Genomic DNA, 22,972 nt, shown 5'->3' on the forward strand with positions numbered 1-22,972 from the left:
ACAACAACAACAACAATCATAGCACCCTACCATTCACTACACGCTGTCATTTCTGATTAAAGCTCTTTGTATTTTCTGATTTCACCTTTAAGTGATGTTTCAAAATACAAACTAACCTGTATCCAATTGTCTTAAATCCATGAATTCTGGTATCACAACCATCGCTATGGCAACGTTTGATGTTGATCTGGACATATGGGTAGGTGAGTTTGGCATTTTCTATCAATAGCACATCTCCAGTGACATTGCTGATGAAGAAATCATAACAAGACAAATGGTCAATTAATTTAGTGACTAATACAATTGTGTCTTGTATGAAAGATACAAGGAACAAATAAAATTCATCATGCTACTAAGATGTGGCACCAAATCATCAAAACCACATTAAATATTAAAGAAAAGGTGAGAATGAATGTTCATGGACTCTGGGTATATGTAATTAGTAATGACAATTTCTACTCAAAAAATTTCTTGGAAGCAAATTCCATATTTTCGCTGACGACTCGTCAGCATTGTCAGGGATGTACTGCAATGGCCTAATAAGAACCATTTTTAAAAATAGTGTCATCCTAACATGTTGATATTTAAATTTATCAATGGACATTGATATCTACAGTAACACTCAGTAGACTAATCATATCCATTATATATAATGTAGATCTACAAAATGTCAAATTTACCAGCCATGAAAAGAATGGTTTTATCAACAGGAAGCCCCAGGCAGTGTTTTAGTTGTGTATACAGACTTCCATTGTAATTTTAGTAATAATGTTGGCTAGTTTGTGTCTGTCTTATTTTAAAGTCTTAGTTGAAAGGGATCTCTCCTATGTCATATCTCATATACATACCAAGGTATTCTGACTTCTTTAATTTCTACCAGTACTGTGGGAACTTTGCCTACAGAGACAGATACCAACTGTGGCATATAGCTCTGATCAACACTTGCAACATTGATGGAGAGTTGTTTCAAAACTACGTTACTCTTCATACGAAGTCTGACCCAGTGGGACCTGGCAGATCCATCAGATTGCCAATATGAAGCTGGGTCACCATTGGACAGTCTGGGATGAGAAAAAACAAAGTGTCATCATAAACTGGATTTGGTAAAGAACTTTCTGCACTTCAAAGATGCTACACAGAGTTATCAAAACTTCATGAACATGAAAATGAACTTTCTATTCTTACAATGAAAACACCACACAGAACTTTGTGCTTCTACAATATCACACAGAACTTTGTGCTTCTAAAATATCGCACAGAAATTTGTGCTTCTAAAATATCACTCAGAACTTTGTGCTTCTAAAATATCGCACAGAAATTTGTGCTTCTAAAATATCACTCAGAACTTTGTGCTTCTAAAACAGCACACAGAACTTTCAATGCAGCAATTTCTAAGGGAACAAAAGTTGTCAATAATACGAACTGTCAACAATATCTAAAAAGTTTTTGATGCCAATTTATATTGCTGCACAGCTTAATGAGTCAAGATTGGTTTTGAGCTAAGATATACGTGTTTACATATCTGATGATCAGATGGAAATAGAGCCTACCTGAGAACATCTCCTTTATTGGTCGATACTTCTACTGATCTGTAACATCTATGGATGACTTTCACTTCCTCCCCACTGTTTATAATACTAGTAGTTTCTTGTCTGTCATGAACTGTGTGTATACAAATAAAGATTACACCGATAAACTTTCTACTTAGATTGATCAGCATTGATCAAAGTTCTTACAGACACAGTGCAAGACAAAATACTAGATGTATGAAAGTCTGTCATGAACTGTGTGTACAAATAAAGATTACACAGATCACTTTTCATCTAGATAATTTATGATTGAATTTTTTACAAACTCAAGACATGTCAAATACAGAAAATTGAATGTTGAACTTTGTGGAAACAAATATGTCCTTTGGAGTTGAAGACTGACTCTATCTTGGAAGCAGCATGAGTCAGTAAGAAATGTAACTGTTATATGACCAGTAACTTTCTTGCAAGAGCGCGCTGTAAGTAACTAAACAAGTTGGTCATTGAATACAACCCTTGCAACAGTTGTCTAGAAATGAACATTGTTTTATCAGTGGTTGACAATTAAAACTGGCTTTGAAAGTGTCAAAAAATCTTCTCTTTTCACACTATCAAACTGACATACATTGGTACAAAATAACATTGGGTGCATGATATACGGTATATACCATATGACTAACTTCCATAGACTTAAACAAACTGATAAAAGCATCTCATGAATCTATATCTGAGGCACCTGCTATTGTTTTTGTATGCTCAATGTATGTCAGTTTGAGAGTGTGATAAGGAGCCAGCTTTTCAGTACCTTCAAAGTCAGTTTTAATTGACTGTCTACCACTGATAAAACAACGTTCTGATCAGATGCATTTCTAAATAACTGTTGCAAGGGTTGTAATTCACTTTGAAACTAACCACCTTTGAGGCATCAAATGTACTAGTCTGGGATTGCATCTTTGAATATCGTCATTATACTTGCATGTGCAAATTTCAGCCTCAAATCATATTGTGCACACAACCCTATCACAGTAACAAATAAAAACTTCTACTCAAAGGAGAAAAAATGGGTGGAAGCGAATCCAAAGATTGTGGACTCTGTGAGTAGAAATTTTCATTTGTATCTATGAACCCAACGTCAATCAACACTAATGCTTGACTTATGACAGCAATCTCCAAGTTTTCTGTAAAACGAATATCCATAGACTGAAGATGTATGTTTCCATGTGTGGAGGTGAAGAGAGCACCCACATGATGAATATTTTACTCTAGTCTGTTTATATGATACCTTGTATGAAACTAAAATATTTCAATATGAATGCAATTCTACAACTTTTACCTGTTTCTCTAAGCTTTTTTAGATGTGTCTTTAAAACAGATAGTCTCATGGAAGATATATTATTGAAGCCATCAAGCAATGGAAAAGGCAGGCAAGTACTTGGAGCTCGATTTCGCAGCAGGTACTGAAAAAATAAATCAAGAATGATAAAACTAGATGCACTATTATTGCTATGAAGACAAATATGCTATGGTTGAACCTACTAAGGGATAACAGTTTGGGTCAAGAGAATTGTGTGCATGTACTAGTAGTTCAAATCTTTCCCTTCATGGGATATAGTACTTTGAGCCTCCTCCATCTGGTGTAATCACCTCAACTTGAGATGAACCATTCTGGTTTATGCAATGTAATAGTTACACTGTTATTATTCAAGTCTAGTCAAAATTACACATATGTCAGAGTATGCCCACTGGCAAACATAGGAATCTAAAACACGCACTCCAGTATCAATTATTCTTGCCTGACTTCAATCTACTTTTTCTGTCTATGATTATTATACAATGATTTATCAGAGTTTCGATATCCCACACACTTGTTTTGACTGTGGTGCAAACTTGAACTTGAACTTCCTAACACATGTAGTAACTTGTGATGAATATTAAGTACCTAACTATAAGAACACAGTAAACATATCAAACTACATAAACAAGAACACCCCCAAACCCACCCACCCATCCACCCACCAACCCCAGCAACCTCCACCACCACCACCACTCATAGATTGAGACAACTCTTTTTACTAACTTCTCTATATTACCTCATAAACATTACATCATAAAGTTACTATACCTTTAGTAATTTCTTGCCATGCTGGCCAGATACATGATTCTTGGGTGAGTACACATCCACAAGTCCTATAGCAATAGAAATACAATTACATGAATCATTTCAACTTTATGTGTTTTCTATTTGTTATGTCACCTACATTTCATTCTTACAGGCCAGAATCACATATGTTCTTGGAGAAACAATTAAAAATAAGGGGGACTGGGCACGGTCTTGTTGCAAGGTAGACATGTCGCATATTCACTTTTTTTGGATGCAACTTGTACAAAACCTAATAGTATACATTATAAAGACAAGTTACCTGGTATGAGTGAACAACCCTGCAGTGTTCTGATGACAAAATTGAGTTCTCCTTGTAAATTAGCACCATTTGATGACTTGAGTGCATCTAACATAGTTTGTACATCAGCTGTCCCATCACCTTCAGTGTCAAATTGATTAAATGCCTACAACACAATTACATCATATAATAGTAATCAGATATTAGTTCCTATACAATCATATTGCAGAGACTATACAGCACAGATGCAGTTTAAATGACATTGTGAACTTGAGATCTGAACAGATATACAAGATCTAAGCAGGCATACACCACTGAGTTACATCACAGTTAGGATTCTCACATCAAATATCTATCATGCATATATAGGTTATCTGTACATTTCTTCAGGGCAAGTGTGTCAGATTGCAGTGAAGACAAACCAGCTGTGTCACTAAAAGTCACTAAAACTACATTTTACACAAATTCTTTACCACAATCTTCACAAAACACAAATCTTTAATATAGCAAAAATTATATTTGGTATTGGTACAATTCATTTTCAAAAGTTGTATGTCTAATATTGGATTACTTGGCAAATGTGATGTATAAACTATAAGGTATTCACAGATGGGCTTAACCTTATTCAATTATAAATTCATACCTGATTTATACATAATTGTTCAGATGCAAAATGACATACCTACCTACTGGACTTGAATCCAACCTATATAACTACACACATAAATGTTCAATTTTGGTTTATTGTGCACACACACACACATGCATGCACACACTCACACATACATGCCTGTGCACACACACGCACACACACACACACGCACGCACGCACGCACGCACGCACGCACGAGTAGAATAAGTAGAATTTGATACTTACATCAATACATTCTTCTCGTCCAACTGAACGATTCATAAGAAAATCACAGAACTGTGTCAAAGAAATGGTTTCCTGTGAAAAATAAACATGAAACAGTTTTGATATTAGAATTCAAGGAAAATAGGGAAAAAAATACTTGTCACAATCATACCCAGAAACAGCAAATACCAGGTTCCTCCTTTTCCCACCATACTGTCTAGTCACCAAATTTGTTATCAACAACTCTTACATTTAGACTGTAAAAGACATCATGCATGTTGTTCAGCCCTATCAAGCTTCCAAATCATGACTTTACTAACATGCCCAATATCCTGTACAGTCCAGCCAGATATCATCATGCGTAATTCAAGTTGAGGCATGACATAAATCTTTTGATCTAGTAGGCACAGACCGGCAGTTGAAAACAGAAATGAGTGCTGGCTGTACCTTAATACAGACTACCCTTACACCAATGTAGCATTTACAGACTAATAATGAATGGTTTACACTTAGTGAATACCTCATTTCTTGTTTGTCTGTCTTCTAGCCATCGTACTAAATGACTATGATGTTGTTGAACTACATTCTCAGGTAACTCATCCCTGCAATAAAGAACAATTCACTTTTTTAAAGTCCATTGTCAGATTATAAAGAAGGAAAAGAATTGTCTTACAGAGCTCTACAAAAAGTTGATCAGGAACTAAGAAAGTGATAAGAAATCATAAATGTGAGAACTGGGATTTAAACACTGGGGTATAAGGGATGATTGCACAATGTCACACAAGCTCAATAAACGAACTTTGTTCATTTAGGGGTTGATGGGGTCTGGCATCAATGAGACAGCGCTGCTGAACTTCATCTTCATACTTCTAACCAAATTTCAAAAACTTTCTCACTTTAAATGGTAGGTTCTGTATTTACTACTGAGATGTTGATAGGTTGATTAAAATTTACTTCTAAGTTCTTGAGTGATATACAGTGCTGTGTTTCCAGTAGTATTTTAATGTGTTTACCATCATGTTTTTACATCACATCAATCATTGTGGTGTGACCGCTGCAATTTTCATCATGGTTTACATCATATATAAATGTGTCGATGTTGCACTTGTAAACGTTCGTTTAAGGGAAGGGGAGGGTGTTTTGTCCTAAATGACCGAAGTTCATATACTGAGCTTGTGCGACATTGTGCGATCATCCCTAAGGAAACAGTACTTACATGCCATTTATGTTTATTACATGTACAATCACAGTATCATGTACTACATAACATAATTCTGCAATTCTTTGAAAGATTATGTGTTTTTATAATTTTACTTTTCCAGTGGCCGGTTAAACTGAGTTTCTATTGACTGGAAAGCACAACATAATTATACTTTCTCATTAGTACCATTAAGTTGATTAACTATAATAATTGCAACTGATGTGAGTTTTTCTCTAAACCATATCCAATCAGAAGGAACTTTGCTAAGTGCATACTGAATAACCTGAACAACTGGTGAAAAATTTGAGTATCATCTTAGTGGTACTGTGATGACTAAACCAATTACGGATATAAAATATATATATAATAAACTTGTCCTTCCTAAATTCAAACCTGGTCTAAAGTATATTCAACTTTAACATAAGATTGAAGTCAATAATAGTGGCAACTTACTTGATTTTTGATGCAGCATCTCTGAGAGATGTATGGTCAAATAGCATAGCAAGATCAAATCCCTTGAAATGATCCTCGATACAGGAAATACCTGTATCCTCATCTTCAGGAAGCTGAAGAAATACAAAGAATAATCTTATTAATAAACAATTTTGTTTCCTGGGGTTTTTATAACCTAATAAAGATTGATTTCAGACAGAAGAGACGGCTTGTGAAATATCAAGAGAATTAGACCTGCATGGTTTTTTTTCCACCTTGAAATGTCAAATGTAGTTTCATTTTCACTTTGTACAGGTTATAGTTTCATAAGTCTCACCTTAACTACTGTAACATGAATACAAAAAAAATACAAAAATAAAAAGATTTGTTGTCTAAAACAATATGCCAGTACTCTTTATCGATATATCAAACACAATATTAGTACATAAATATGTTGTACAGTCCTACCATACGACCACAGTAGAAGCATGGCTTAATATGTGTAATCACAACTACATCTGGGTAGGGTCATAATCTTACTGCTCTTGAGGGCAAGATCAATAGTTCAATGTAGGATAAAAAAATTAATTCTTTTAGTTAGGCCTCAGACACCCCCCCACCTCATTTACTATTGCAAAAATTCTTCTATTTCTCATTTTGACGACATATTTTACACATATTTGCATTTACGGGTATAAACAGATCCATTTAAAGTAAAATTGATTTTGTAGGATGACTAAAATGGCTCAACCCCCCCCCCCCCCCGTAAAAGAATTTAGTTTTTTATCCTACATTGAACTATTGATCTCATTCCAGTCATCTACCATTATTGATTCAGCTACAAAATTACATTTTTGATAACATTTTGATGATTATCATATACATGTATTCTTTTCATAAATGATATTGTGACATAAAAGCAGAAGATACTTAATCCCAAGTTGATAATCTACACTACATACAAATATTGTGAACCTCATGGTACTCGCTAGTCCAAGGAGATGCTGACTTGAGTACATTCAGATATATCTGGCCAGTATGACTCCATTTTTAGGAAGAACTTCAAGAGCTCTCAAAAGTGAAATCAATGCATTTGAATAAATAATGACAAGCCCACATTTACTTGTAAGAAACAAATCATTTCTTTATTGAGTTGTGCAGTTAAAAATACTCATTGGAGATCATGTTTCTGCAGGAGGTTTGGTGAGAAGCAAGCTGCTTTTTAGACAACTTTACATATTTTTCGGGGAGAAAATTGGTGCCGATGTCAAAAGTGTCATCATCCATATTGATCACACTTTTGAGAGCACTTGAAATTATACAGACCAAATATATCTGACTCCGTACTGAAGTCAGAACATCCTCAGACTATGAATTCATGTGAAACCCATAGAAATAACATTTGCTGAAGTTTGATACCACATTTTTATGCTTTTACTGCACTTCAAGTTAATGCTATTCCAATGGGCTCCACACAGTAGGATTCACAACTTAGATGAATACGCCAATGAATCCTTTCATAAATAACCTGACAGGGTTTTTGTTGTTTTGTTTTTTTTTGAGCTCACTTTCCACGAAGGCTATAGTCTATTGCCTGCCCACTCTAATGGTAGTAACATGGTTCAATATTTTTATTCAATCTTTAAACAATTTTTTTAGTCTTTTTTTTTTATGTTTGTCTATTTTTGCAAGACATGATGTGATGGAAACTCAATGTTGTACATGTAGAAAATTTCAAGAATTCAATTTTTGGATATATTTTTTAATAAGTAATCTTCCATGCATATAATCAGTCTTGAACTTCGCATCTGATCTTGAAATTTGTCATTCACTGAAAACAAATTCCAAGAAAACTGCAACAAGGCAATTCTGTGGAATGTATTTTGTATATATATGCCATTTCTATTGTGCAACAGCATGATCTGTGCATATCTCTCACAAATCTTTGACAAACACACCTGTGCCATTCCTGTGTAATACCGTATAGTAATAGTTAATGTACCATCTGAATTTTGACTTACATGTAACAGATCCTCTAAATCAAATCTTTACATTTTTTTGTGACTTGAGGCCCTCAATATACTGTATAGTGTATAGGTACTGACAACAAGTGAACCTTATCAATATCATTGTGACTGGCATTTTTTTTTTTGAGATTGTTAAAAAAATCTTAACATTTTATCAACATCATACCAACAATGTGTTATGAGCCGTGCATAAATTACAAATCTTCTCTGTGGTGAGATAAATCTTAAATAAGTTTAACATTAAAACAGTGGCTTCAGAGATGTACAATTAACTACAACTTCACGTCTGTGTAGGGTGAAGGATTGTGGGAACTTCTCGAAATCCAAGTGTTGTGTGAATGTTTCGATTAATTACCTCATCAATATCCATGAATTCGTCGTCGCTGTCACTATTACTATTTGCATTTCCCATTCTCTTCAATCAACTCTCGCGGCCAATATACGTCCCAATGTTTGAAACTTGCAAGAATGTCAAAAAACACGACAAACCTAGCTACAGGCCGTCAGATAGTCATTATGCGGAAGTCGCCATACTTATTATGTTTAAACGTTCGTTAGTTCTCAACTCCAAGGTGTGTCTGAAAAGCTAGCTCCTCTAGGCCTCTGAAAACATCATGGCGAGTTCAGGTAGGTTATCCGGATATTTAGCAGGATTTTTTGCCGTTTACATCCTGCCACAATTCAAGTTACCGTTTCACTAGATTCGATCAGACGTTTTCAATCTAGATTTGAATATTGTGGCACAAGTTATGGAGTTACTATCAAGTAAACTGCTCGTCTCCTCCTGTCGCGTCAGTACACTTTTGCTTGCACGTCAAACTCTTGAAACTTGGTTGCTGCGTTCCGGTTTCTTTACTTGTAATACACCACTGTATGTTTTAATAGTAATAACATCTTAAATCTCACTCTAACTTCAAACACACATCCTCACCATCCATCATTTCGATCAGTCATAACTTTCGAAATCACAACATCGTTGGTCGATTGTGTTGACTTCGTTACACGATGTCACATATTTATGCACATGTCCCAACCACGAACCTGTGTAAGGCTGTAAAGGGAAAGCCGCTATAAACCGTTTCCATGGGCGATAATCGGACCGGGATGATTCTGTAACAACCCGTATGTCATATCACGGCTTATGACCTGTAACATATGTTACGTATTTAAATATAATTTGATACATATTTTCGCAAATGGAGAGGTGACAACAGTCTAAACGTCGACAACCGCAGCGGTTTTTAGAGTGAAAGTGATGCCGCCGGGTTTATCATCTAAATTATTCTTCAGATGTCGACTCCTGCCACGTATCAGTCGCTATCCATTACGTGCGACGAGTACATGTAGATGACATTTTATATCTGTCTAGTGTGTTTAAAGCCAAACTGCTACTACTACTACTAGTGAGCCACATCACCCAAATACAATGTCCATCAGGAATATTGAAATTACTAATTTTAATAGCACTGATTCCAAAATTGTGTGTATTTAACAGGAAAATTGGCCATGACATTGACAGGCAATGAGAAGGAACAGCCAACATTTACAACTTGTATGTACTAATATATTGCATTCTTTTCGCTATGATTAATGTATATGTGCAGGAAGCTGCATGGTTAAGTTAATGGAGAAATTATTGCTCTTGATACAATTCAATACAAACAGTTGACCAAGAATACCCCAGATTACAGGCTCTTTCAATATAGTTAAATTTAGTTTAGGTAAGTTAGGGATGTATATCCATCCTGGATGATCCATGGATAAAAACATTCCATCAGTGTCTGGTGTGGAACCAATGTTACTTCTAGAGTCATGTACCTTGGATAAAGTAACACAGTCATGGTAAATGAGTTCTGTTCTTTTACAACCCAAACAATAGATCTGAAACAAGTTCAGTACCTGTTCCAACTTGCATATAGAAACCTGTTTCTCTTTTCTTTAAAATTAATTTAAAAAACAACAGAAGGATTTTGTGTGAGATAGCACCAGGCCAGCATTGTTGAGTTGTTCACTGGTTCAGATAAAATGATTACAAAACCTACATATATCCACCCTTCCCTACTCACCCCTTTTCTACAATGAATATATATTCTCAAAATGAATGGAATAGGTGATCTCAATCATGGTACATTTCAGCCTTTCACTCATCTCAACCCATATCTGTTTGGACTCAGTAGTGACAGTCATTTCGACCATAGATATGGTCATCTCAACTCCTGTCTGTTTTGACTCTGTAGTCATCTCAAGCCCTGTCTGTTTTCACCCCTGTCAACTCATTACCAAAGTCATCTTGGTCCCATTTTTACTACTTATGGTCATCTTCACCACTGTAACTCTGCAAAACTCTTTGTCCTTACAGAAATCTGCTGGTCTCAGACCGTCGGACTAACGTTAATTTCAAACACTAATACTACATACCATGGCTATCAGAATCTCATCTGAACATATTGGTCAAATGTTTGTATTCATCCTATCAAGAAAAGCTATTCAATATGAAAAATAAAGTTTGCAGTGGATTTTATCAATTTTATGTCATTGATTCAAAGAATGGTCAAACATATATGATTAGTTCATGATAAAAATGTTTATTGGGAAGGGTTGTAATATGAGACTTGTCTTCATTATCAAATACAAATTTATCTGATTCAACCATAGGCACCATTAATTAAATTCTTTGTTTGCCATCTGTATGCGGGTAGGTTTGTCAGTAGATTTAGAAAAAAGCAAACAAATTTTGTTTACCTTAGTTCAAAATTTCTGCAAAGGGCCATATTTTATGCTACTGTAAATGGAAAGACCGTTCAAATATCTTCAGAATAACTACACATATCTAAATAGTTGTTTAAGACAATCAAACTTTGGATTTTGACATTTATATTTAACCAGTGTAGTTGATTATGTGCAAACAGAAAAATGAATCACAGAAAAGTGAATTGTCCAAGACATGCTAGCGTTATGGGTTGTTGTTTGTTTGTGTGTGTTTGTGTGTGTGTGTGTGTGTGTTTCCTGTGTGCCAGGTGGGTTTTGGGGAAATTCAAGAACGGCAAACAAAGTATCTAATTGATAGAGCCTAACTTTACAATACACAAACTATCCAGTTTACAGATATCTATCTAAGCTCCAAATCCACCTTTCTATGAAGACTTAAGTTTATCTGTTAACAGTAAATTAATAACGATTTACTATGTACATAAAAGAATTCACAAATATAGTGTACTATGAAATTAAAAAAAAAATTCACTGCATACTTTATACATTCGCTTTTTTATTATGAACGCTTTGCTACATGTTTTAGCTGCTCTGCTTGCCTGCATAAATTTACATATTAAGTTTAAATGCCAGTGCAAGTAAATTAATTAATCATAATGTGATGGAGGGAGGGATAAAATCACATTAGCATGCATAGTAAATGCTTGTCCTTCAAAGATTCATGTGCTTATTATGTAGAACAGCAGCATGGCTTATGTACACTTTGCTTGCTTTTATGAAATATGTCTTCTTTTTAATACTATTTATTAATTTACCTTTTATAATCTTACTAATATTGATAACTTACAGTCGTTTATGATCTTGGTAGGAAATTGATATAAAATGAAATGTGTTGTAACCAGAATGTTTGCAACTGACAGTTTATTATGCTGTACAGTGTAAGATTGATTTCATTTTACTTTGAATGTATAATTCAGTCCAGTATCTACTCAAAGTGGGTAGTGGTGTGAGTTGTAACAAAATAGTTGTTTATTACAGTAAAATATGTCATTTTTTAGCCAAGATTGTAATTTTAGATCTAGTTGGTTGTTGTTCATCAAGGTCATATCTAGTCATACAGGAACAGTACCACATCTCTTGTAGTCTATACATGTACTCGTTCTCTCCATAAAGTAATGATATTCACTCGCAAGACAATTTACACTTGTAAGAAATGATAATGATAATGTAAATTAGCAAATGATAATCAGACCATGTACTAATGTGTGTGTGTGTGGGAGGGGGGGGGGGATTCTGCATCTCTTTAAATGTTTACTTGATTTGTAATAGTCAAATTAAAGTGGCAATATGGATGGGGATTGGGATATTTATTTTGGATTTTAATTTATAAAACTATTTTATCATGGCTTCCTACTTCAAAAATCAATGTGTCAAGTCTTTGTTTATAACTCAATAAATTCTAAAACAGTAATAAATGTGTAAAATGTTTGTTTACAATAACAAACTTTTTACACATATTTTGACTTTTTGCAGTGTACTGAGTTACAAGCAGAGTCTTGGTCTACGTGGTTTCACATTGATTTTTCAAGTAGGAAGGCTTGATAAAATAGTTTTATGAATTAAAATCCAAAATAAAACTGTGCTATAACTACCTACTACTAGCAGCACGGTTCTCTATTGATCCCAGTGTAATCTTTCACTCCTTGATGTTTAATTGGAAAATTGTAATTGTAGGTGTCTGACAGAGCTATAGAAAAGAGTTGGTCGTGAACAAAAGGATGAACCTTACATGCATCTAACCCTTATTATTGCTTCACTAATGAAGTAATAAGATAACACTAATATGGGAACCTGGGATTGAAGTATGGGTCTTTAATAACAAAGTTATACTGAAATAGTCTCAAGTTTACAATAAACTGATAATAGAAAAATAGCACAGATAGTTATTTTGATGTTTGCTCCATGTTTGGCATGTAGGAACTTTGAGTACTTGAAATGAGTATGGTAGTAGGGACTTCAAAAATAATTATTAGCTGAAAAGTAACTCTACCTCATGCTAGGAGGTCAAAATATAAACTTAATTGTGTCTTTGATAAAAGTACAACAGATCAAATTCTGTGTTCATTTATGCATAGTGATAACTTTTTAGACCCAGTGTCAGATTTCATGTCAGATTTTGTTACCCTGCTTCAGACACTAAATCAGATTTTTTTTCTTCCTCCTTTTCTTTGTCCCCGTGCAATCTAGAATAAATTTATTTGTAACTCACTAAACTGAAATCCAAATACATCATGTCAATTCAAGTGAAAAAAGTTGTAATTATAACCAAATTTTGGTAGATCAATATCCTTGAAAATTTAGGCCGTAATAATGATATTGATGGCAAATATGTCATATCATTAGGGTAGATATTAAAGCATTTAATGAAATTCTTGGCAAATGTATCAGATGTTACTGGTAGACATCAGTCAGTTTCTGTCAAGGTTATGATGAGTACAAAATATTTACAATTTAAACGTATGTGATATTTATTTATTTATGACATTTTATGTGTCCTATAAGCCAGAGGGTTGGATGTGGCTCTTTTTTTCTTCTTCTTTTTTTTTTTTTTTTTTTTTTTTGTAAATTTTATTTTAAGTACTGTATAATTTGTAAAGTCATGTAGGACACCATAATAACATAACATAACATAACATAGCATAACAAGTAGTACAAACGTAGTGTAAGTAACAAAACATTGTTGTCCATGCAATTCAATGCAAAAGTTCTATATATTAACCCAAATCAGTGTTTTTGCTGAAGGTTTGGGAACCCCAGTAACAGAAAAGGGGAATATGGTAAAACAGGCACAGTTTCCAACACATTGTACCGTAATTTTGGTGGGGGAACCCTAGTAAAGTGACGTGGGAACTCAGTTAGATTTTACCTGTTTACTGCCGTTAACAATTACACTGCAAATGGAAAGAGCTGGTATAACAAAAAACAACAACAATAGGACATAGGTCAGATGACACATCACATCAATTAACATTACAAAAAACTTCTGACATGCATTTATTTTTGCAAGCATCATTGCAGATGGAATAAAGAGTGCTTTCATCAGGGTCGTACAGACCGGGTATCAGACCCCAGCCAGCTTAACAGAGAACGAAATTCAATAGTTGAAATGTGATTATAGACAAAGTTGAATAGGTATTCAGTAAAATTTATTGATTGTATAAAAATAACAAACTCCTTGATGTGGAATTCCACTAATTTTAAAACACATAAGATGTCTTATAGATTTATCATTATTTTATGGAGAGACAACTTTAATAATGTAATTTAAAGGGACATGGGCTGCAACTTGTAAGTATTTTTTGTCATTTTTGTTTCCAAATAAAAGGTTATATTTACCATTCACTATCACTAAGTGACTTGTCTAAAACCAGCAACCACTAGTAAAACTCCTATCATATAAACTGCTGTGATACTGTAGTGTGATGACGTCATTTCATTCATATGGTATGAGAATACAGTATCCCACCAGTTAATACAGTGTGTGAGTTTTGCCAGTTAGGACTGGTCATTAAACAGGGTGAAATTTAAGTAACCTTTTATTTGGAAACAAAAAGATGAAAAATACTTACAAGTTGCAGACTATTAATGATACTGAATGTATTACAGCCACTGACATCAGACTGCTAATGAACATAATCTGTTATAAACATGAAAAGTGAACAAATGAATTTGATTAACACTTAGCACAGCATGTTGGAACAGCAGAGACTTGTATTACATTTCATGGTTTGATAAGAACAGTTTTATGGCCTTTTCTGCATCTAAATGAGTTGTCAGGGGCACTTCAAATTTGTTTGTGGCCATGAAATGTAAAGTGGCCATACAACTGTTCTTTCAAATGATGGAATGTAATACTTGTCTCTCTGTATTTCCGACATGCTGTGCCAAGAGTTATTAATCCAATTCATTTGTTTACTTACCCTGTTTTGTAACAGGTTCCGTTCTGATGTCAGTGGTTGTAATATTAAAGGAACAGTGTAATCATGATATTATAAATCTTGCTATGCCCAATTCACAGATACAGCCAGTCTTGGGTTCAAGGTGTATGCCTTGCTTGTTATGACATTAAATGTAGCTGGCTATATCCTCCTGCTGAGATACACACGAGTGTCTGAAGGACCCATGTATATATCAACAACGACTGTAGTTATGACAGAAGTAGCCAAACTATGTTGTACTATACTTATGCTTATACGAGAACACAGAAGTATCAGCGGAATGGTCAGAGATATCTACAAGAATGTTTTTTGTAATCCTGGGGATAGCTTAAAGATGTGTATTCCTTCTGTTATCTATATGATTCAAAATAATTTAGCCTTTGTGGCGCTGTCCAATTTAGATGCAGGAACATACCAGGTAAGTTTCATCATGCTATTGCTCATTTCAAAGTTGTTGATTTCGTGCAAATTATTCATCTAGATTTTGGCTTTTCAATTCATTTGAAAGGTGTGAACACAATTTAAAAGTTACGATCATTGAAATTTTGAATTTTATCCATTGGAATAATTTATATTTTAAATGTTACAGTTTATTTGAAAAGAGTTAATAAAATGTATAGTTCGTAGCTTTTATGCAACTGACTACTTGAAGAAATATTAACCAATTTTTATTGTCCATGACCCAAGATTTGTGACACGAAAGAACTGTCCTTTGAACCATTACCCCGGTATTCAAGACTTTGGTTTATTTAAATAGATGCAAACTAAATCTATTGTTCTTCAATGTGGTAGATTACACAAGTGGGTGATAGCGGTTCCTCTGTTGTGTGATTCTAATCACCCTGTGTTGATCAAGATAGTGTAATCATTGGAAGTCCCAAAACAGTACATTGCAAGTTTATGGAACTCTAAAAAAAACTAGTTTTTGAAGACGCCTCCCTACTTAGACTAATGGCAAACAGCCATTCAATAGCTTGTCACTGTTGTATCAACATGATGCAACAATAAATCAACGGAAGGGTCAAATTACCAGAGTCATATCATTCTTGTTTCCTTTATTTCCAGGTCACATACCAACTAAAAATAGTAACTACAGCAATATTTTCAGTGGTCTTACTTAGAAAACACATCAGCTGGTTACAGTGGTTTGCAATTCTTGTCTTATTTTCTGGAGTAGCATGTGTACAGCTTCAACCAGGGGCCTTTTCACAGAAATCAGAACATACAAATTTAGCTGTCGGCTTGTCAGCAATATTGACGGCCTGTCTATGCTCAGGATTTGCTGGTGAGTAATGTGTATAACACATACACACTAACACAGTGTTATGATAGAAGAGTAGAAATAAAATGTCAACAGAAATGATTATTCATGGTTGAACTATGAATATTCATGAGAGATGTTTTACACTGAAGGGAATAAGCAATTAGGATTCATGAATATTCATTAATAATCAGGACCAGTTTGTGACACTACCCACACACAATCTGTTCTCATGTGATGACTTCAATTTATATCTACCCATTGTTCTATGCTAATAATCCTGATCACCAACTCTTATATAATGCAAATTGCATTGAATTACATTTAGCAATTAGCATAATTTCAATGTACTTTATAATCACTACCAAATGGATTTATTTTAAAACAGGAAAACATACATTTGCATACACAGAAGATAGGGCTATTTGCCATCTCTGTACATCTTCCATCATATCTCAAAACTGTTATTTTTGTCAGTTCTATTAGTCATTATGTTTTTGTCAAGGGCAGTAAGTAGGTAAAATCTACCCAACTTTCCTAGTCATTTTACCAGGTTTTCCTACCAGTGTATTTGTCAAGGGCAGTAAGTAGGTAAAATCTACCCAACTTTCCTAGTCATTTTACCAGGTTTTCCTACCAGTGTATTTGTCAAGGGCAGTAAGTAGGTAAAATCTACCCAACTTTCCTAGTCATTTTACCAGGGTTTCCTACCAGTGTATTTGTCAAGGGCAGTAAGTAGGTAAAATCTACCCAACTTTCCTAGTCATTTTACCAGGTTTTCCTACCAGTGTATTTGTCAAGGGCAGTAAGTAGGTAAAATCTACCCAACTTTCCTAGTCATTTTACCAGGGTTTCCTACCAGTGTATTTGTTAAGGGCAGTAAGTAGGTAAAATCTACCCAACTTTCCTCGTCATTTTACCAGGTTTTCCTACCGGTGTATTTGTCAAGGGCAGTAAGTAGGTAAAATCTACCCAACTTTCCTAGTCATTTTACCAGGTTTTCCTACCAGTGTATTTGTCAAGGGCAGTAAGTAGGTAAAATCTACCCAACTTTCCTAGTCATTTTACCAGGGTTTCCTACCTGTGTATTTTTTAAGGGCAGTAAGTAGGTAAAATCTACCCAACTTTCCTAGTCATTTTACCAGGTTTTCCTACCAGTGTATTTGTCAAGGGCAGTAAGTAGGTAAAATCTACCCAACTTTCCTCGTCATTTTACCAGGTTTTCCTACCAGTGTATTTGTCAAGGGCAGTAAGTAGGTAAAATCTACCCAACTTTCCTAGTCATTTTACCAGGTTTTCCTACCAGTGTATTTGTCAAGGGCAGTAAGTAGGTAAAATCTACCCAACTTTCCTAGTCATTTTACCAGGGTTTCCTACCAGTGTATTTTTTAAGGGCAGTAAGTAGGTAAAATCTACCCAACTTTCCTAGTCATTTTACCAGGTTTTCCTACCAGTGTATTTGTTAAGGGCGGTAAGTAGGTAAAATCTACCCAACTTTCCTAGTCATTTTACCAGGGTTTCCTACCAGTTTATTTGTTAAGGGCGGTAAGTAGGTAAAATCTACCCAACTTTCCTAGTCATTTTACCAGGTTTTCCTACCAGTATATTTGTTGAGGGCAGTAAGGTAGGACATTGGAAACTATGCCAGTTTTACCATCTATTTCCACTTTCTTTTACCAGGGTTCCCAAAGCAAAAATACTGAGTTTAAGCTATTTTCTTCTTAACTTTAATTAATATATTATTTAATACACTGTCTTCTTATGCACACAAATTTATGTTTTCTAGTTTAAATCCATTTGGTAGTGATTATAAAGTACATTGAAATTATGCTAAATGTAATTGCATTACATAAGAGATAGTGATCAGGATTATATCTCAAGCTCAGGGGTTGTATACCAAAAAAAAAACCACCACCAAATGTCTCAAATTTGAGTTTTACAAACAAAGGTGATGTATCCAAAGCACCGTTACCGGTATCATGTGTTACAAGCTGTGTTGCATAGACATGCACAAACCTATATTCTAGAGTTAAGACATAAACGTTTTATTAGACCACATTTCTAATCTGTAGACTTATATCATTTCAGCAGAATCATTCAGTTGGATTTAAAAAGTCTATCTTACTTTTTTCACTGAACAGGCGTATATTTTGAGAAAGTGCTGAAAGGGTCAGATACAACACTATGGATTCGTAATACGCAGATGTACTTGTTTGGTATTGTGAGTGGTATACTTGGTGTCTATACAAAAGATTACAACAATGTTACTACAAATGGTTTCTTCTACGGCTACACACCCTATGTATGGCTTGTTGTAGGTATGTCTTACATTTCTACCTTGTTTTTTCTTTTTATACATTAATAGTACATTTCATCATGGGTTTCATCAATTTCAGCTTTCCCATCTCGGTAATGATGCTCTGCACATTTGTAGCTTTAGAGTGTGTATGTACATGTATGTATGCATGTGCGTGACTATGTTTGTGTATGTGCACATTTGTGTGTATGACTGTGTGTGTGTATGTGTGTCTCTGTCTGTCTGTGTGTGTGTGTGCGTGTGTGTGTTTGTGTGTGTGTGTGTGTGTGTGTGTGTGTGTGTGTGTGTGTCTGTGTACGTGTCCATTCAGATTTGTCCTTTGCAAGATACACGTAATTCCCAATATTCATTTTTCTCAGTCGAAGAGAATGTGTGACATTGTACATACATGTTATTATTTGTAAACAAATTTATGAAAAGTTGGAGAAAAATAGTGATTTCCAATATTTAGATTAATATGTCAATGACATAGACCTGTCCACACAATTGCAATGTAAAATAACCAGGTCTGGAGATAAATCCACATTTTCTGCTTGAATACTTACAATATGGCTGTCATGTGATATAACTACATATTATTCCCCCAATATGTTAGTGTTCTAAAGGGGGACTATTGCAATGGGCTCACTCTGTCTATCTGTGTGTCCGTAATACGTCATTTCTCAGACATGCAAATGATGCAATATCTGATTTCTTTCAAACCTAGCACAAAGGTAACATGTCATATGGGACATATGCATGTCAATTTGTTTTGTGACTTTAATGGCAATTTAACCAAATGGTGACCATATTTATTAGTTAAAAATCAATATTTACTGCATAACTCAAAAACTGTAATATAAAGGGACTCCATTCAAGCTACCCTCTATTATCAGGTACAAGCTTTCTTGTGAGACTTTGACCCTTGACCTTCAAGGTCAGTTATGCAGAGAATGATCAAAACCCATATTTTTTTTCTCAACCTAGCTTGCATGTGATATATTAATTTCATAGGTTTTTCTTTTACACTTACACAGATTACAGTAAAGTTATGTCAGCTTTAAAACCAACTGTAGCCTGTACAAAAAACTATATAAAATTATCAGTGATATACGACAGCTGTACAAACAAAAGACAGTTCTGATCAAACCACAGTAATTACATGAACAGCTGCTACATGCTACAACTATCTCACTCAAATAAAAAAATAATGTATTATTTTTCTGTTTTTACTTGCATCAGTGTAAACACACACACACACACACACACACACACACACACACACACACACACACACACACACACACACACTACTAGTACTTGCACTGCTTAGTAACACTAAAAAACAATTTGGCATACATGTATGCTAATGCAGCATGCAAGTATTCCATTTTATATATGCATTGAACACAAAATCATGTGTACACACAGTTTCTATTTCACCAATACTTTCACTCAATTCATATTTAGGTAGTCCTGTAGAGACCCCCAGGCACTCATGCAAATACCTCGAATGTGTCGCACACTTTCATTTTGTTCACAACAGTAGTGCTGCATACACCTGTGCAAATACCGACACTTTTAAATACTCCACACTGTTAGTCTAGATATGATGTGTCTATAATATATATATTATATTATATAATGTGCCATGGACAAGTAGTAATATTTGAACTATAAACAATTAGTGGTGTTAAAGCCAGGCGCACACTAGAAGAATCAGTTAAGCAAAATTTCACTCGCTGGTTCCTCTCATGTGTGGGCAACTTTTAATGAGAATTTGGTCATTCGTGGCCATGAGCCAAATATGTAGCATGTTTGATATTTTTGGCCTCGCATGAATTATTCCTTGTGTGTGCACCTGAACGTGAGCATTCTGCTAACGTCTTGTGACGCACCAAAATATTGTGTCTTACTATATGGTGACTCACAAGTAATGCCAGTTTTTATCATACTGACCCAAAACAACAAAATGTGGCTATCCTAAGAGGGCACACTGACTGGCAGCTCATCATTCATGTATAAATATAGTGTTTTGCATATATTTACTCATTTCTGTCTCCCCAAATCGTTTTCTAATATCTTACATGTAATACCATAGGAGGCATACAGGAAACAAATTGACCATTTTTTTTTCTCTCATTTTAATAATCAGTTTACAGTGTATTAAAAAATGATTAGAGGAAATCATTTGATATTTTAAAATACCTGAAATAAGAAACTAAATTTATACAGGGATACAGTTTATTAGATTCATAGGATTTTAATGAAATATTTTCCCTCATTATAACATAGAAATACTAATAATAGAGACTCCGAGATAGACAGTTTTCTAGTCATAAGTTATTTTATTTTCTTACATAGCATTTAAATATTTAAAAAGTAAAAATAGATGTATAAAGGTTTAGACAGTAGAGTCTCATTGTTTTAAATGCAAATAAAATATCCTAAAACAAACAAAAACCCATTTTCTCCTTGACTTGAAGTATACTATTAATTTGTCTGTATGCCAAGTGGTTGTTAAGTAAACGATTATACTGTGTGAGTGGAGGTGTAAATCATAACGACACAGTATACATTGTAGGAACTAGACGAACCATTAACTTGTAAACCAGTAACCAGTACAAAGCATATCAATCAGTCCATGTCATTTAGATGTCAATAGAGTCATAAAGAAAACTTATTAAAATCATTATTATTATTCTCTAACATTTATTTATTAAACCGCTGTTTTCATTGTTGTAGGTTTGTTGATACAATCAATATTATGAAATAACAGAGAGGTTGAAATTTCAATTGTTAGATTTTGTACTATGAAAGATATACACATATGGTACATTCCACATGAGCTACTACCAACTTTGCCATTTCAACCTACCTTTCATCAGATTATAATATCTGCAGGGTATAGTTCACTTTATTGTGATTGCTTTATTTGATCTGTTTAACATAAATAGACTAGATATGTATGCTATAGAGGAAAATGTAGACTAACATGTAGTGATGTAGATATGTATGCTATAAAGTGAAACATAGACTAAGATGGAGTGATCTAGATATGTATGCTATGAAGGAAAACACAGACTAAGATGGAGTGATCTAGATATGTATGCTATAAAGTGAAACATAGACTAAGATGGAGTGATCTAGATATGTATGCTATGAAGGAAAACACAGACTAAGATGGAGTGATCTAGATATGTATGCTATGAAGGAAAACATAGACTAACATGGAGTGATCTAGATATGTATGCTATGAAGGGAAACACAGACTAACATGGAGTGATCTAGATATGTATGCTATGAAGGGAAACACAGACTAACATGGAGTGATCTAGATATGTATGCTATGAAGGGAAACACAGACTAACATGGAGTGATCTAGATATGTATGCTATGAAGGGAAACACAGACTAACATGGAGTGATCTAGATATGTATGCTATGAAGGGAAACTGATATTATGAGTAAAACAGCCAGATTGAACACAGACTAACAGTAACATGTAGTGATCTAGATATGTATGCTATATAAAGGGAAACTGATAGTACAAGTCAAGTTCAAGCGAAACATCAGAGATTACAATTAAAATCCCCATTAAAAATTAACTTTCTGGAATTGTTCAACTAATAATTATTTTTTTAATTTTCTATTTGTAGTTGCAGGCAGTATTGGTGGTCTGTATACATCCATAGTGGTCAAATACACAGATAACATTATCAAAGGATTCTCCACATCAATATCTATTGTCCTCTCATCACTTGGCTCTGTTTATTTGTTTGGTAAAGAGCTCACTTTACTCTTCTGTCTTGGTTCATCACTGGTCATGGTAGCCATATTTTTGTACGGTATGCCAATAAAGCCATCATCGCAGACGGACAGTTCAAGTTCAAATACGACCACCAAGCCTGTGTAGATGTCGACAGAGTACAGTTTATGGACCAAGTCTGTTTTTGTGGACTTGAATTATGTAGATATTGGCTTTTTTATAAATAGATTGCTTTATGCTTCTTTCTTTTTTTTTTCTTTTTTCTTTTTTTACATGAGAACTAATTATTTTTAAGTTTGGGAGTAGTGATTTCTTTACCTGAACATTTTGAACTATCACCTTTATAACTTTGCAGACTTGCAAATGTAGACATCTGCTTCTGTAGAGTAAAGCAAATGCTTAATAGTCAAAATGGTACTTCTTTCTTGTGTGAGTAAAACACAACTTTATTTTCTGCAAGTGTGCAAGCAGTCTGAAAACTCTGACATGACAATAT

The 22,972-nt window shown here is 34.4% G+C and overlaps 2 protein-coding genes across 2 annotated transcripts in view; one reads left to right on the forward strand and one right to left on the reverse strand.

The window, feature by feature from the left end:
* The window catches only part of LOC144435326 (zinc finger ZZ-type and EF-hand domain-containing protein 1-like), a 63,780-nt gene extending 54,846 nt beyond the window's left edge, over positions 1–8,934 (reverse strand). Inside the window, exons 1-10 of the mRNA XM_078123921.1 lie at positions 8,800–8,934; positions 6,439–6,551; positions 5,305–5,386; positions 4,806–4,877; positions 3,950–4,094; positions 3,652–3,716; positions 2,863–2,986; positions 1,551–1,662; positions 849–1,061; positions 117–248 (exon numbers count right to left, since the gene is read on the reverse strand). Of these exons, the coding sequence (XP_077980047.1) occupies positions 117–248; positions 849–1,061; positions 1,551–1,662; positions 2,863–2,986; positions 3,652–3,716; positions 3,950–4,094; positions 4,806–4,877; positions 5,305–5,386; positions 6,439–6,551; positions 8,800–8,856 (1,115 nt within the window). The 5' untranslated portion in view covers positions 8,857–8,934. The remainder of the gene's footprint in view (positions 1–116; positions 249–848; positions 1,062–1,550; positions 1,663–2,862; positions 2,987–3,651; positions 3,717–3,949; positions 4,095–4,805; positions 4,878–5,304; positions 5,387–6,438; positions 6,552–8,799) is intronic.
* A 124-nt stretch (positions 8,935–9,058) lies between these two features.
* On the forward strand, positions 9,059–22,972 carry LOC144435422 (CMP-sialic acid transporter-like). Its single transcript, XM_078124018.1, has 5 exons — positions 9,059–9,071; positions 15,232–15,569; positions 16,217–16,436; positions 18,554–18,730; positions 22,367–22,972. The coding sequence occupies exons 1-5, from the start codon at positions 9,059–9,061 to the stop codon at positions 22,621–22,623; spliced, it is 1,005 nt and encodes a 334-aa protein (XP_077980144.1). The 3' UTR covers positions 22,624–22,972.

This window comes from Glandiceps talaboti, chromosome 5 (genome assembly GCF_964340395.1).
Source record: "Glandiceps talaboti chromosome 5, keGlaTala1.1, whole genome shotgun sequence".
Lineage (NCBI taxonomy): Eukaryota > Metazoa > Hemichordata > Enteropneusta > Spengelidae > Glandiceps > Glandiceps talaboti.

Coding starts and splice junctions, on each gene's coding strand:
- LOC144435422 (XM_078124018.1), top strand. Junction 15,570..16,216: donor TAGATGCAGGAACATACCAG/GTAAGTTTCATC, acceptor CTTTATTTCCAG/GTCACATACCAACTAAAAAT. Junction 18,731..22,366: donor CTATGTATGGCTTGTTGTAG/GTATGTCTTACA, acceptor TTCTATTTGTAG/TTGCAGGCAGTATTGGTGGT.